This window comes from Triticum aestivum, chromosome 4A (genome assembly GCF_018294505.1).
Source record: "Triticum aestivum cultivar Chinese Spring chromosome 4A, IWGSC CS RefSeq v2.1, whole genome shotgun sequence".
Taxonomy (NCBI): Eukaryota; Viridiplantae; Streptophyta; class Magnoliopsida; order Poales; family Poaceae; genus Triticum; species Triticum aestivum.
In genome coordinates this window covers 618,090,752-618,107,620 of record NC_057803.1, presented here as the reverse complement: position 1 = coordinate 618,107,620, position 16,869 = coordinate 618,090,752, and the positions used below count along the sequence as shown (strand labels likewise).

Here is a 16,869-nt window from a genome sequence, read left to right as displayed (position 1 = left end):
AAAAAATCTTAAATTAGTTCTTCATAAAAAACCTATTCTAAAAACAGAACATGGAAACAAAATGTGATGAAACAACATGTGATTGATTTTGGAAGCACATCATTGCGCGACGGCGCATGTGGCTTCGGTAGTCTGGATGCAGGGCATGCCCAGTTGGGAGCTAGATCCTCTAACATACGAAGGGAAGTTATGTATGCTAGAGTAACCTGATTTCCCTTCTCTCTAGGTCCTTGAACAGTGCTCACTTTAATTTTCATGGAAGAGAGCGGGGGCTTGCGTGAGTTTCAGCCGTGTGGAGCAGGGCCTGGCGTAGAGTTAATTCTGCCACAGATTCGGTGTAATTTTTAAATGCGTTGATTAGTACCAGGCCTGATTAACCCAACTAAACCAGCACTAAGTAATAGTTTAAAAAAATTGGGGGCCCTCCTGATTTGGGGGCCCTGTTTGGTCGAACCTCCTGCACAGGCGTCAGGTACGGGGCTGGTAATACGCGTGTCCCATTTATATCATAATTAAGGATCATAATACAAATCATGTAGTACATACCGACCTAGCAAAACTAAAAATGCCGTGCCGATGAAGTGGTACCACTACTCATACAAAAGGCTGCATGGGCAAAGCTATATCGCATGGCGTATACTAGACATGAGCACATCATATCCACCAACGAGGTGAAAACCCCACACACGGTGATACGATCTCGGGACGGGCCGCATGCTCGATCAGAGAATCAAGAGAATTCAAAATTTTCCATTTCTCAAAAAAATAAATTTAAAACCTTCCCTGTGGCCATTGCCGACGTGGAAACCAAAGCCGGTGAGTGACGAAGTGAGGCACCATCGCCGACTCCTGCAATGGCGCCGCCGCCGAGCTAGCAACCAAGGGAGCAGCCCCCCTCTGTGTCCTAACACCAACAACAGGAACATGCACACACGCACGCTGCACCTTACCATTACTTGTACGATTAGTTAACTTAGTCCGGCGAGAGTAATACTAGTACGTCGGCGAGAGTAACCGCATGGAGACTGACCGCCGGCAAAGGGCCATACCATGGCTTGGACGAACGGGGAGCCGCAACCCGGCGCACCAGATCAGCTGCCATGGCCTCGTCAGATCCATGAACTCCATCTCACCAGATCAGATGCCGGAGTATATATTCCTGGTGACCTAAAACGTCTTAGAAAAGAGGTGAAAGGAGAATCAGCAAAAGGGAGGTTATAGCACGACTGCACGGCATGCATATTCACGCTGGGTATTCTACAGAAGAGAGTATAACAACACTCATATAGCTTCCCCTCGAGCCATCAGACAGCAGCGTCTGGGTGGTGTAGTTGGTTATCACGTTAGTCTCACACACTAAAGGTCCCCAGTTCGAACCTGGGCTCAGACATTTTACTTTTTTTTAGCCTTTTTCTCTTTTTGGCTTTTCTTTTTTTTCTTTCAAATTTTGTGTTGGTTTCTAATTTTACACATAGATAGATATATTTGTTCTAACTTCTAGCATATTTGCTTCACGTTTCTAACATTCGAACCTAGGCTCAGGCATTTATTTCCTTTTCACTATTTTTTGTAAAGTCCTTATCATTTCATTTTGTACGTGTATGTATAGTCTCCAGTAGTCCTATCTGTTTTAACTTCCATCAGATTTTGCTTCACATTGCGAACCAACATGTAGTTGGATGGTTAGAGGGACCGTAGTATCCCCAGCCCAACAGGGTTCAAATCCTGATGCTCGCATTTATTTCAGGATTTCCGGCGATGCGCATTCAGTGGGAGGAGACGTTCCCGTCGACGACGATGTGCCTACGGTGACTTTGTAAATTTCAAAATGATATGCCGGCTCCTTTCAGAGGTGCTCATAGGGATAGGGTGAGCGTGTATGCGATCATAGGGGTGAGTGTATGCGCGTGTATATAAGTGCTTACGTCTGTACTGTGTTCTAAAAAAAAGATTTTGCTTCACATTTCCAACGAATATATAGTCAGTTGTATGTCTCTCCAGGATATTAGTCAAAATTTGCTTCTAACGCTGTGAAGGGCATCTTCAAAGTGGACCCGCAAATCTTGCGTAACCGTTTGGACTGCGTAGTCCGGACTACGGAAACCATCCAACGCGGTCCTGTATCGGTCCATAGGGCGGTCCGGACGCGATTTCTCTCGCAAATCGGAGACAAACGTGGGAGGACTTTGCGGGAGTCCAGACCGATTCTACGCCCGCTTCTGGCCGCTCTGGCCCACCAAAACCCCTCCTCCCTCGCCCGCGCATGTTCCTGCCCAGCGCCAACTGCCCTCATTCATGCCACTGTAAAGCGCGCCGCTCAACATTAAAGATGGCTCAGGGTGGACGTGCCCACTCATTGTCGCATGCGACACGTCTCCGGTGTCCGTGCCTATTCAATGTCGGGGACGCGTGACTAGACGGGATGGGACAGATATCTATCACGCCTATTCAATGCCGCAGTCCGTCCGTATGCCGCCATTAAGAAGGCTCGCCGGCCAAGAAACCCACTCCAGTATCGCACATTGACGCACCTGGACGTCTCGCGCTCACCGGAATCCGCTATATAAAGGCGGCCACACCCGGCTAACTCGACACCACAATACAAGCCCCTCTACATCCTCCTCCCTTGCACTGCATCTGCCATGACCGCCAACGGGACAGCACCGTGAGATAGTATGTCGCCGGAGATGAAGCACGCGGTGGCCGCCCTTTCGCCGCATGGCAGAGCCGCTGTGCCAGGTGGATCGAGGCCGGCTTGTCGGCCAGCTCGTCGAGGTCTCCGACAACGAGGACGACACCACAATGGAGACGGGCTCCGACGACTCCGCCCGGGTCCCCCGTCTCCTGTGCACGCCGGCTTCACCATGGAGCGGGCACAGGCACACTTCAACGCCGCCATGGCGGAGGTGCCGCCTGTGCCAGTGCCTTTGTCAGCGTTCCGGCAGGCGTAGGAAGAACGGTGGTACAACATGTTCCTCCTAGAGCAGCACCGGCTGGCGGAGGGCCAAATCTACAGCGAGCGCGCGAGGGAGGGAGCCGTGGCAGCCATGGCCACGATGAACCCATATTTCATCGTGGAGCAGTGTGCCATCTATGATGTCGTCCGCACTCAAGCCGCCACTCGCCAGGAAGCGGCAGTCGCGGAGGCGCAGCTGTGCCTCCTACGCGCCGCCGACGAACCATCAGTCGACCCGGTGGGACGATGACAGCGCCAGCGCCCGCATTTCCCTCGTAGACCTCAGGTCCACCGGCTCCATAGAAAAACAACCATGAAAAATTGATACAGCAATACCTGTAGGAGGCCTCTCATTCTTCATAATATCTATTGATTCACTATTATCGGAACTCACAACAACTCTACTACAATACATGGATTCAGCTAAGAACAAGCCATGCTTGAGGGCCAAAGCTTCAGCCGAAAGAACATCTTGAACCATATCCAAACGTGCATTACACGCGGCGATGAACTTCCCCTTTTTATTAGTTCCCCTCGGAATGTCTGGATCGAAAGAAGCATCAATGTTTATCTTAACACAATCACCTGTTACAGGAGCCCATATCTCCTTTCTCACACTTGCATTACGAACTGCAGCAAGCCTAAAATTTGAGGATAAAACTTTAATTGCCATCCCAGATCTTTCTGGAGACTGCACCTGAATATCATGGCTAATTTCCCTCCTTTCCCATCATAAATACCAACATGCAACTGCAACAAGCTTTGGCAATGGGGCTTGTCCCAAAATCAGTGAATGATCAGGGCTTGAGTTCAACAATTCCTCTAGAACAGACTGTCCTTGATGATGAACAAGACAAGTTTTCTCAATTAAGTCATGAATACCCAATGCTTGTCATATGTGCTTTGCTCGACTACACTTGAACAGGAGATGTTTAATGTCTTTAGCTCCAATCTCACAGGCTGGGCATTGCCCGCTCACTTTGATATGGTGGTTTGCCAGTGCAACCCGACAAGGAATAGTATCATGCATAGTTCTTCAAAGAAAGATTCTTACCTTGGCGAGCACTTTGAGACCCCAGATCTTATCCCAAGTTGGATGTGGTTTGATACCAAATGCTTGATGGACTATGTTTAATCTTTGGCCATATTGGCCCTCTCCTTCTCATAATATGTTGAACGCACAAAAGAGGTGTCCATATGAGTTAGGTTCCAAGAAAAGTCTTGCATGGCAGAAGATGATAAACGGATACCAACAATCCTTTGAACATCCACTTGCCAAAAAGTCGGTCTCACTAGATCCACATCCCAGTGATTTGTGTTGGGATCAATAAGGTCGCTCACCTGATTAAAAATATTCTGGCCCCTTCTAGCTATAACTTCACGTGATGCAATATTTGGGATCCATTTGTCTTTCCAGATATCAATATTAGTTCCATCTCCCTCACGCCATATATGACCATGTTTTAATGTATTAATCCCAGCCCATATACTTTGCCATGTAAAAGAGCTCCCTTTTTTCAACTCCGCGTTCAACAAATCTCCTTGTGGTGTGGCGACTTTGTTCGCCTTGAAGGTGGTTTTGGGTTGATCTTTGTATTCATTTTGTCAGAATCTGCTGAATAAATTAATAAAGATGGTTGCATGCATCATTTTCATGCAGAGACCGAAGATAATCCTCCTTTTTGAAAAAAAAGTATCACAAGTAACTCCAATAACACATATAACGAAAAGAAGTTATTAGTGTTGTAAAGGTCCCTGCCTACACAGTGAACCCCCTAAACCACAAAACAAACTAATATTGAAAGGACAAGAATGCGAGAATAAACATATAATAGCATTTTCTAGGTTAAAGGTGCAACATGCAAACTTCTACTATTCGGTCAACAAGTAAATAAACTACGAGGAATACATGTGCACCAAAATAAGCAAGTTCAGCTGCCTCATCAAAATACATGTGAGGAAATTTTTTGGGGAAGGGCTTAGATGAGATTTTTTGCATTTTGCATCCTCAAACACTCATGTTTTAGCCTTAGCCCACCAGCAATTTCTACCTGCCTAATGCCTTCTTCAGCTCGTCGTCCTTGAATGGTTTCTTCTTGTTGTGGTTCCACAGTGTCGCCGCCGCCTCCGCCACGCCAAACTTACCGAGCTTCAGTTGCGGTGGGTCTTTGGTGCCACCAACCAAGGTGTTGCAATTTTTGTTGAATCCTAGTGGTGTGGTGTATGAGAGGACTTCGGTTCTTCCATCTGTCAGCTTGAACAACTTCCCTTCAAAGTTGGTGAAGGCGAAGACATACGTGTTGTTGTTGCAAACGGAAACCTTGGGGGCAGCCCCGCCCTTGCCTACCAACTCCTCTTCGGCCCACCATGGTGGAGGCTAGTTGTCGTTGGTCAGCTTGACCAGTAGCATGGTTGTTGTTTGACCTTCTCCGGATGTGGGCCCAATAGCTTGGCATGCATAGTCGACATGAACGTCGTGTATGAGTCAGGCGGAACATTGAACTTCACCACTTCTTGAGGGCTACAACCAAAATAAAAATAAATAAAACGAGTTATATAATTATAATATTAAAGTGATACTAACAAAAGAATGTAATTGGGTAGAAAATGGTAAGATGTCTTATGGGAGAAAGGGAAGAGGACCACGGACTTCAGTAGAAAATGCAAAATGAGATATTAGCAGGAATTTTTCCTGAATAGCTCTCGATTGAACCTGTTGAGCATCATCTAAGAGATAAGAGGAGTTAAGAGGATAATTTAATCCTAGCCGTTGATTGGTCGGGGGCAATTTTGAGCATACAAATATGGTAAGTACAACAAAAATAAGTTGTCGATAACCCTACTCATATGGAATAAAACTCTCTTATCATCGCAAAAAAAAAAATTTGTCGAGCACTGTAGTCTGTAGCTCTTCCTGACATTGCTCCATTACACAAAGGGAGAGCATAGGACTAGAAGAGGCAAGGAAAATCACATGTGGGCTGTGTCATTTTCATCATCGGCAAAGGTTGTTTGTCAAACTTCTGTTAGCGATGGTATATATTGATATACTGTATTGTCTCGATGGTAGATTGATATCATCTTTTGCAATGGTAGACTGATATTGTCTATCTTCCAATGGTGGATTGATATAAAATATTTTGCAATATGGAAGAGATATTCACCCTAGCAGTGAATGCGGGCGTGTTGATTTCTGTGCATTGAAACAGGGAAACATCGTGCTAACAGGTCCAGCATTGGCGGCCTCTTCGGCATACGGGCCTATCAGCATCAGGCTCTGTCTCCATGACGGCAGCCAATAACCTGGTAAGAATGAGAAGGCGGAGATAGACTGTAACACCTGGGGAGTCTCTTTAATATTCTGGTATGTCGATTCTGTGAACACAATTGTCTGGGTGGTGTAGTTGGTTATCACGTTAGTCTCACACACTAAAGGTCCCCAGTTCGAACCTGGGCTCAGACATTTCAACTTTTGTTATTATTTTTTTCAATTTTTGTGTTGGTTTGTACATTTTACATATAGATGGATGTATTTGTCCTAACTTCCAGCATATTTTGCTCGGGCACTTATTTCCTTTTCATTATTTTTGGTAAAGTTCGCATCGTTTCGGTTTTCTATGTGCATGTATAGTCTCCAGTAGCCATATACTCTATGTTTTAACATCCATCACATCTTGCTTCACATTTTCAGCAAACTTATAATCTGCTATCTGGAAGAAGAAGAAAAGTGCAGCAAGCCCCAAAATTCCTTTTTATGCAGTTTTCAGCTTCTCCATTTTCTTTCCTTTCTGTATATCTAAGAATCAGTGAGCTTGAATTTTTTTTAAAAAAAAAAACAGTGAGCTTGCAGTTTATTTACAGGTAATACCTCAACGAATCTAACTTGTCTAGTCCACACATATACCTCAACGAATCTAACTTCTCTTGTCAGATTTACAAGTCCATAGGCAGAAAAACAGTGCCCACGCTCACCATGCCATAGATATCAAAGACAAAAACAAGAATTATTCGCTAATATAAATAGGAGGAACAACACACATACTATTTAGTAAGTATTTGGTAGAAGACACCCAAGGAGTGCACTACAAACCTCCAATGGTTAAGTTCAGCAAGTAGCACGCCTCACACAATCACATACATTGATTGGGCTGCCATATGCTAGCACTCCAAGAATCATGCTAACCATAACACCGCTCGCTCTTACGACACCAACCATGATAGCTATAATACCGCTCGTACAACACCAATGAATCACAATCCAAGGTCGAATCACCCTCTTAACCTAAGAACGGCGCATCCGTTGCTGGAAGTAGAAAAAAGCGACGTCGACTAGTTTCCGTTGATGGCACCATTCGAGCTTACTAGGACTGGAGCCCTCTTCTGTGCAAGGTCCGCTTCCTCGACTTCTGACAAGAAGCCGTTCTCGAAGAATGCCGAGTGGAGGGCTTGCACGCACTGCTTCGCCTCGCTGTCATTCACCACCAAGGAGATGTTCACCTGCTCATATGCACAGTTAGAAACCGACATGTGTAGAAAACAAAGTTCGTCCCATTTTGGCGAAGGGGACATTATTATTATTATTACCTTGGACGCCCCTTGCGAAATCATCTGAACATTAACACCATTTCTGCGTAGAACGTTGAACGCCTGGCATGCAAGCAGTGAATATAAACGCTATGATGCAAAATGATCAACTGAAGCACTTAAAATATTTGGTGAGCATTGTAACGCATTACCACATCGTGCATTATGTTAAGATAAAGTTTGCGTAGTCGTACCTTCTCAAGAATCAGAGACGATCTCTGCACGTTCCCTATCAGGGAAATGATTGATCTGTGCTGTAGGAGATGAACAACTGCAATCTTTTCAAGCTCTTCAACTACATGATCAAGCTCCTGCCACATCATCACAACAAAACAATGAAACAGGAGCATATATAAAAAACACAGCGGTAGGACAGTGCCAAGCAGTATTGTTGGCAGAAAACTTTACATAAAAGTGGAATAAGGTCCCAAGTTTTTACCTGCTGGATCAATTCACGACTCCACAGTTTTGATGGATCTAGTGTCAATGATATGCTGACTTCACTAGTAGCCACAGAATCAACAGAGATACCCAAATCTTCAAATATTGAGAAGACCTGCGCAAAAACAATATAGTAAAAAAAAACAGATATACCTGTAGGAAAAAGGAGCCACAAGACTGTTGCTATGTTTACCTTTGCAGAGAAGACCTGCATAGAAAGTCAAAAACGGCGTACAAGAAAAGAAAGCGTATAGCTATAGGGAAAGAGAGCCACAAGACTGTCGTTATTTACCTTTGCTAGAAAGCCATACTGTCCGAGCATCCTTGTGCTCACTATATCCAGCATGGTAATATTTGATTTCAGGACAATGCTGGTTAATATGCTCTGCAAAATAATGTCCAATCAGGGATCAGTAGCAATTTCACATGGAAGAATCAGAATATACTGACACAGTCATGTAACAAACCTTGCGCATATCTCTTGTTTTAGTGATCACAGTGCCAGGTGCATGACGGTTATATGAGTTCTTCACTCGAACTGGGATACCACCTTCCCTAGCTGGTCGCATGGATTGGGGATGCAAAACCTAGTAGTTGGTGGAAGTATTTGTGCAAGTGTTATATAAATGGTAGAACAATACTTGCTAAATCACCTAGTAACACAAGAAACACATATAACAAAGAGTATCAATGCTGTAAAGGTCCCTGCTTACACAGCCAACCCCCTGAACCACAAAACTAACTAATTTTGAAATGCCAGGAATTGAGAATAACCATATAGCAGCATTTACTAAGTTAATAAGGTGCAACAGGCAAACTTCCATTATTCAGTCAATAAGTAAATAAACAGGAATACCTGTGCACCAAAATAAGCAAGTTCAGCTGCCTCATCAAAAGTCAAGTAGGGTACTGGTACCGCATTTGCATAAATATTTGGATCACACGTCAACACACCATCTACATCCTTCCAAACCTGTTGCAGATTTAAAAAATTGAGTTACAGCCCACAGCACAGCAAAATATAGCATATGCACTACAACTCCACCACCCATTATCCATCGCTTTCAAGTTTATTTGGTTAAACATCTGGACAACTTAGCAGCGGAAGCATAATTAACCAAATCTAAATACACAGCTTTTGGATGCAGCTTAGAACGTGGAGTTTCAGTACCACCCAGCCTTTCACCCGGTAATTCAAATAGATCACTAAAATAGAAAACAAACCTGGATTTCTCTTAACCCCAAGGCTTTGCCAATGGTTGTAGCGGTCAAGTCACTGCCGCCCCTTCCTAACGTTGTGACCGCACATGATTTCCACCCCTGTTATTTGTATGCGCATCATCATAAGCACAAACAAAGCTAAATACTCTTGCGCATGAATAACATAACATTACAGACCTTCCCAAGGAAACCAGTCACTATAGGAATAGCAGGGTCATCAATCCAATCTCCATGTAGCCTCTTTGCAACAGCAGGATAAGTTGCTTCGAGAATATCAGCATTTGTGAAATCGTCAGTGGTTATAAAGCCAAGATCAAAAGCATCATACTGCAAACAAGAAAAAATAATAGTTAAGGCATTGTTCGAATGAAATATCATTGTTATTTGTGGAACATGTCTAATTACAGGTAGTTGTGAAATTCATTACAAATTCCAACCCAATGTCACATAGTTGTGGGCTAAAGCAACTTCCGTCAGCAATATAGGCATCCACATGCACTAGGGCATAGCCAGAAGGTTTAACTGCAGTAGTGTATAGAAGAACAGATTTAACTCTCGGTCATACCCTGCTAATATGAGATGCAAACTTCCCACCTTTCTCAGCTCCCTCACACTTGGATATACCCCCAGGGAGCTGATTACTTTCCATAGTTTGGATAGCCAAGTGGCGGACACCGGACAGGCATACTACAGGTTTTTTCGCAACCAAGCTGTGGGCTATCATCATATCTACTAACAGCATACTGCATGTGCTTGACACAGCACAGCTAGTTCACACGTTGCATGGCTGGGACCTTTTGGTGGTTCATGGAAGCAATGTTGCCGTATCACAGTACAATTAATCAACTTGACGCAATTACTTTCACCAGTCAACTAGAAGCAGAAGCAAAAGAATATATACAAGGAAAGACTCACGAGACTGTCAACGATATTCCTATAACCTATTCATTTTTCCATGTTAGCGAGATACTAAGAACCCCTTCTGGAAATATTCTGTCTAATTGCATTACTTTCAACAGGTCCAAACATTTATGCCGCAAAACAAAGTTGTAACCAAACTACTAAATTGTTGCTTGCTAGAATTACCTGTCGTGCCTTCTTCCCAAGTTTATTCAAATATGCAGCAAATATTCTTGTAGACATGCATTCACCAAAGGATACAAGGTAATCTCGTGTCCTAAGAGTCAGCTCTTTCATCATAGCAACACCCTTAAGCAGTTGCTCCAATTCGTCCAAAAAACCTGTTCGATTGAACAGTTAAAATGTGTTGTTTGTATAGTACTACAGAAGACACTTTTGTGAAAGACAAAATGAATGTGAAGTGTTGAATTAGCCCAAAAGATGCAAGGCAACAAACAATGGATAATTGCTAAAGAATCAATTACCACAGCTTGTGCTGGTGTTATGAGTAAGGATCAAGCATACCACACTTCAGATTGTCTGAATTTTATGTGTTGGGGAACACATCAAGTATGGGACTCAGGAACATTTCACTTGTTCTATATCTTCCACATTAGTCATGAAGGGGTATGTGCGTGAATTGAAATCTGCATGCCACACTTGCTGTGTTCTATGTTTTTAAAGCGTCCCTAAGGTGACGCCTAGGCGTCGAAGCGCTGCCCCTCCGCTTTGGAAAATCGACCGCTTTGGGCGCCTAGGCGTCCAAAGCGCCCGCCTAGGCGCCAAAGCGCCCCCCCTCCCTAAGGCGGTAAGGCGTCGCCTTACAAACATAGGCTGTGTTTACATTAATTTAATGTTTTATGTAGATTGTAGAAGATAAAAATTATATATTAACAAGAGCTTGTTCGACAGGGAAATTTGCGATGCATTGTGAGACTGATTGAACATCATTGTTTCAGACTAATTTGTTCAGCTGTACACTGAGGTCAATGTATTAAATAGTGTCATCCAATTGAGGGGGAAAAGTTAAACCAACTATGGTCTAACCACTAATCTATAGAATACAAAAGCTGTCCCTATTGAATATAGAACAAAAAGGGTGAAAAGGATGTGAATGGATGACAATGACCTCCAGGCTTCTCACCATCATATATAATTTAAAGGGAAAATGGGTGTATCCATGTTCATTTACACCCCACCATCGAAAATGGTGGCACACCACAAAAGAAAAAAGAGAACAGTTTTGTGCAGCTAAAGGAAAAAAGGTTGTCCCCATTAGGATAAGAGAGCAGCTTAAGCAGGTCGGACCCTTACTTACTGTACATAAAAAACTTGGTGTTGATTGATTCTGATCACTTCATAAGCAAAAAATGCGGACACAGCTGCGGTACTAATAGATCCTTCTATGGCCTTTTAATAAGGTATGGTCTGTATATTTTGGGCCACCAGGACCTCAAAAATGGGAAACATTCTGCTGACACTCAAAATATATATTCACTGGCTTAAGAATTTAAATTGCCAGCATTAACTTCATATTATGAAAATGGGTGAGGTGGGCATTGGTTAATTCTATGAACCAAAACCTTGTTGTTCATCGAAGATCATGATCCCAGAGTGACAGGAATATTTACAGAGCTTTCAGCACAGGGAGATGGTCAGATAAACAGAAAGATGTACGTACTACATAGGGATTGTGTGCCAAAACAGAAGGAAAAGGGGGGGGGGGGGGGGGGGGGGGGGGGGGGGAATCAGTTGCAAGGCAAAACAGAAGTCTTGCTTAATCTGAAAACACGCAGAAGAGACATATTCAGCAGAAAGATTCAGCTACTTCATGGAATTACTGATGCACTGCAAGTGGCGAAAGGCGAGTTTACTTGCTTATCATTCGGTGGGTGGATCTCTAACTAGGAAAGAAGAAAAAGGCATGACTTGGAGAATTCCATATTAGTTTTTACAGAACAAGTATTGACTTTGAGCCAACATCTGAAAGGGGAAAGCAACAGTGACATACCTGAAACAATGGAGCTATCTAGTCCAAGCTCATCGATGGTCCTGAGCAGAGCAAACCAAGGAACACTCACACTCCTGAGATGGAACCAGACTTGCAAGCAACAGGGGACGGCAAGATGACAAAATCAATACGCACCTGAGATGGAGCTCCTTGATGACGGCGAGCTCGTTGATTTCCGACGCCTTGGGGGCGCCGCAGCTCACCGCCTTCTCTCCGGCCTGCACAATCCCGCAGCCAAGCACATTCAGCACGCACGGAACGACAAAGAAGTCGAATTTGGGCGAGCGGAAAATGGAGAATAGCGGTGGTACCAGGAGGAGGTTGTTGGTGGTCTTGCCCATGGCGGAGAGGACGACGACGGGCGTCTCCTCGGGGAAGCTGAGGATGAGGTCGGCCACCTCCCGCATCCGCGCGGCAGACGACACGGACGAGCCGCCGAACTTCATCACCACGGTGAACCCCGCCGCTGCCCCGGCCCCATCCGCCGCCTCGCCCTTCTTGAGCGTGGCCGCCCCACTCTGGCAGCGGAGCACCAGCCCCCTCCGCGCGCAGCATTGCCCACCCGGCCTAGCGGCCGCGCGCAGCAAGGCCCTCTCCCTCCCGAGCTTGGAGACGGCCGCCGGAGAGTCCCGCGCGACCGCCGCCAGACGCAGCGCGGTCGCCATGGAGATCTCCGGATCTCTTGGCTTGGGATCCCTCCTCTCCTCTTATCCTCCCTTCTCTTCCTGGCCTCGCCGGAGAAGAAGAGTGGCGGCGAGGAGAGGAGTGGCGGCGATGGACGGACGGGGGATGGGATGGAGGGAGGGAGGGTTTATATACCGGGAGGGGAAACGGACGGCGGGGAGGTGGTCTGCGCGGGGAACGGACGGCGGGGATGACCGCGGCCGGTGGGCGGGGGGGCAAATGGAAAAAAGCTTACGCCTCCTCGTCCCCGCGGCCGGACGCAGAAACTCGTGGACGCCGCGGTTCGGGCGGGCCGGGCCGGGCCCGCGTGGAAGTGGCACGGATAGTGCGTCCACGGCTTACGACCTCACGTTCATTGGTTGCTTGATTATAAAGAGATTCTGGGGTCTGTGTGACCTTTATCTAGGGGAGTTGTGGCCAGGTATCCAAATTTATTTTTGTCGGTTATTTTCGCCTCTCCTCCCGCCACCTTCGTTCACTGGTTTATTTTCGCCTCACCTCACACAATATCTTCTATTGTATTTTTCTTCATATTGTTAGAAAACCAAATCCCATTTAAGGGTGAGATCTTGTTTTGTGTGCTTACTTTTGTCAGGTGTTGATTCAATTTAATCACGTAAATAATAGTTGATTAAGAATTTAAAAATCATACCATCTATGTGAGATAACCTTATACTAAAATGCATTCTCGACAACCTTCCAATGTGTTGCCATTTATTATTATCATTATCTCTACTATTAATGAGAATCGCAACTTTCCTAATACAACAAAAAATAACATTTTTTATTATCTTGTCAAATCACATATTTTCTTATCTTACCAAATCACATATATCTCTACTATTAAAAGGAGTTAGTAAGCCAGTACACACAGTTTATTTTTGCCTCCATGGTATTTTAGCCTTCACCTTATAGCACCGCCTCTCCATGCTGGTTTTTTCTGCCTTGCACACTCCCAGCGATTTTTCACAACTGAAACCCCACTTTTTGGTTTTCATACTAATTTTTTGACCTTCCCTCTTAATACTGTGGATCAGAACTTTCCTTACCTTGATAGATGAGTGTCATTGATGGCCTTGTCGCACGTGGTCCCATTTATGTTTCAATTACGTTTATGATCTTTCCTTAATAAATGGTATGTAATTTATATATTTTTTGGGACTAACCTATTAATTTAGTGTCTAGTGTCAGTTCCTATTTTTTTGCTTGTTTTTGTTTTTGCAGAAAATCAATACTTAGGAAGGTCCAAACACAATGCCAATTTTTGATTATTTTTTATGGACTAGAAGGAACACAGGAAGCTTTGGGAGACGTCGGGAGGAGGCACGAAGCTCACAAGGACAGGTGGCGCGCCCTGGGAAGGCATGCCACCTAGGTTTGTGGGGCGCACGTGTAGCGTTTTGACCCAATTCCACCGCCATAAATTCCTGTAAATACCGAAACCATCCGTCATTCTTCAAAGAGAATTGTATCACTGTCGCAAGGTTCTGTTCCGAAGAGATCCCATCTATAGCCCTATTCTATAGTTCTGCTGGAGGGGTAAGCCATTGGAGGAGGTCTCTTCATCAACCTTGCTGCCTTAATGATGGTGTGTGAGTAGTTCTTTTAGGACCTATGGGTCCATAGTACTAGTTGGATGGTTTTTCTCTCTCTTTTGGATATTCAATATCATACTCACCTTCGAGATCAATCTGATGTAATTTTTATGGTGTCTTTGTTGGGATCCGATGAATTGTAGATTTATGATCAGATTGTTCATTGAATTTTATTGAATCTCTTGAAGTTTCTTTGTTGTATAATTGAGTAGCTATGTATGCTTTCAGATCTATTTGTCTTCTCTAGCCAAGATAGATGGATAGTTCTTCATAGGGAGTGGTGCATAGTAGTGGGTTCAATCTCACGGTGCTCTAATCCAGTGACAGAAAGGACGAAGGCATGTATTGTATTGTTGTCACTAAGCATAAAACGACGAGGTTTAATCTTATTGCTAGATGGTTTTTCTATCTATATATGTCATCTTGCTTATTGTGTTGTTCTGTTTTTCATAAACTTAATACCATGAGATGCATGCTGGATAGCAGTTCCGAGGTGGAGTAATAGTAGTAGATGCAGCGGGACAATAGTTTACTTATCATAGATGTAATGCATATACATGATTATGCCAGGAATAACCATAGTTATAAATTGTTGATTTTCTATCAATTTCCCAACAACAATTTGTCTACCATACTTTCGAGAGAGATGTCACTAGTGAAACTATGGCCCCCGAGTCTATTCTCCATTAACAATTGCTTCTACAAAATTGCTCTTTTATTTTCTTTTGCCATTTGCCGTTTTGCCTTACCACTATGTATCCACTATTTTCTTTTAACATTGCAATTAGCAAGCCACGGGGGATTGGCGCCCCCCTTGCCAAGTTGGCTACAAGCTTTTATTTTGTCTGTGTGCAGATGCTGCTTATCTTATTAGATTGTTAAATCATGCTAGTTCTATTAAACATTGGTTCTTAACTGAGGAAAATATTTGTTGTTGTTGTGCTACATCACCCTTCCTCTTTGTGGAAATCTCATAACTCCTACGGGAGTAGCAGGGGATTCAAGATGGGTGTACACATCCACGCGCCCCTGCGCAGGGACGCTGTGCACGACCCCATGGAGGATGCCGTGGCCAAGCCTAGCGCTGATGCGGTGCACGAGAATGCCAGGGCGTGGCGCACGGCGTCAAGGACGGCCATGGCGGCAGGCGGGTTATCAAACCACCATGTATATGCGTTCATGGATGCGGTCATATTATATTTCTTGTCAGTCTTACAGGGAGCCAGATAGGCTACATTTTGAAATCAAGTGTATTCATTCAAATGTCAAAAAAATTGTTAAGAAAATGTGTTCTATAATACTCGGCAGGCCTTGCACAAATGAATCTACTGCAAGAGCGTCTTTACCACCAAGGCTCAATCGAATAATACAAGAGGCACATAAAATGTGTAATATCTCTATTATCAAAGGGAATATTTACATAGTCATCGATCCTAACAACCATTCATGTGAAAATAATTAGGAAATCGAGTGCTTAATCAATTTGGAAATCAAACCATTAATGTAATTAATTAGCTAGATAGTTAATTACATGAGAAATTAATTAGGTCCATTTAGTACGAATTTTTTCACACCGAGTCAATTTGAAAACCAAATCATTAATATAATTGATTAATTAGGCAAATAATTAATTTTCCTATAGATAATTAGATGTAGGGATTTTTTTAGTTAGGCATATAATTAATTGGTTTGGTTGGTAGTTAATTGGGCATGCAAAGAATTAGGTAGATAATTAATTATTTGTGTAATTGATTAATTGAGCAGGCAATTAATTGCATCGAATCATTTTGAAAACGCTCGCATGCAAGGACCATCAAATAGGCTCTCAACGACATGGCCAAGTACCGCTTGCCAACATGAACAATGTTCATCATGCGCTCCTGACATGGACGACTAAGCGTTCACCAAGATGGATGATGACCATGCTCTACAAGATGTCCACATGTTGACGGTTGCCGAAACATTTGCGGGCAACGATAACATAACACTACATTGACCAGGTGGTTCATGCTATAGTAGAAAAGAAAGAGTGTTCCAAAAATAAGAAGAAAAGATCTAAAGCGGCCAAGTGGTCCATGGTCTTGGAGAAGGAAAGAGTGTTCTAGAAAATAAAACAAAAAAAGGAAGAGTACTCTAGGAAATAAGTAGGAACAAGAAGTAAAGTTGGAGAGGAAGGAAGTAATGTTGGGGAACGTAGCATGCAATTTCAAAAAATGTCCTACAATCACGCAAGATCTATCTAGGAGATGCATAGCAACGAGAGGGGGAGAGTGTGTCCACGTACCCTCGTAGACCGAAAGCGGAAGTGTTAGGTAACGCGGTTGATGTAGTCGAACATCTTCACGATCCAACCGATCTTAGTACCGAACGTACGGCACCTCCGTGTTCAGCACACCTTTAGCTCGATGACGTCCCTCGAACTCTTGAACCAGTAGAGGGTCGAAAGGAGAGTTCCGTCTACACGACTGCATGGTGAT

The 16,869-nt window shown here is 44.0% G+C and overlaps 1 protein-coding gene and 2 non-coding genes across 3 annotated transcripts; 2 read left to right on the top strand and 1 right to left on the bottom strand.

Moving 5' to 3' along the window:
• The first annotated feature begins 1,316 nt into the window (after positions 1-1,316).
• TRNAV-CAC (transfer RNA valine (anticodon CAC)) lies at positions 1,317-1,390 on the top strand. The gene has a single exon. It is a non-coding gene; the product is annotated as a tRNA-Val (tRNA).
• Positions 1,391-6,345: 4,955 nt separating this feature from the next.
• On the top strand, positions 6,346-6,419 carry TRNAV-CAC (transfer RNA valine (anticodon CAC)). Its single transcript has one exon. It is a non-coding gene; the product is annotated as a tRNA-Val (tRNA).
• A 531-nt stretch (positions 6,420-6,950) lies between these two features.
• Positions 6,951-12,912, bottom strand: LOC123087631 (aspartokinase 1, chloroplastic). Its single transcript, XM_044509673.1, has 13 exons — positions 12,425-12,912; positions 12,249-12,331; positions 12,114-12,154; positions 10,289-10,443; positions 9,380-9,529; positions 9,206-9,301; positions 8,838-8,954; positions 8,449-8,568; positions 8,274-8,366; positions 7,980-8,096; positions 7,735-7,851; positions 7,541-7,603; positions 6,951-7,453 (listed from the first exon to the last, which is right to left on the bottom strand). The coding sequence occupies exons 1-13, from the start codon at positions 12,776-12,778 to the stop codon at positions 7,286-7,288; spliced, it is 1,674 nt and encodes a 557-aa protein (XP_044365608.1). The 5' UTR covers positions 12,779-12,912; the 3' UTR covers positions 6,951-7,285.
• Positions 12,913-16,869: the final 3,957 nt, after the last annotated feature.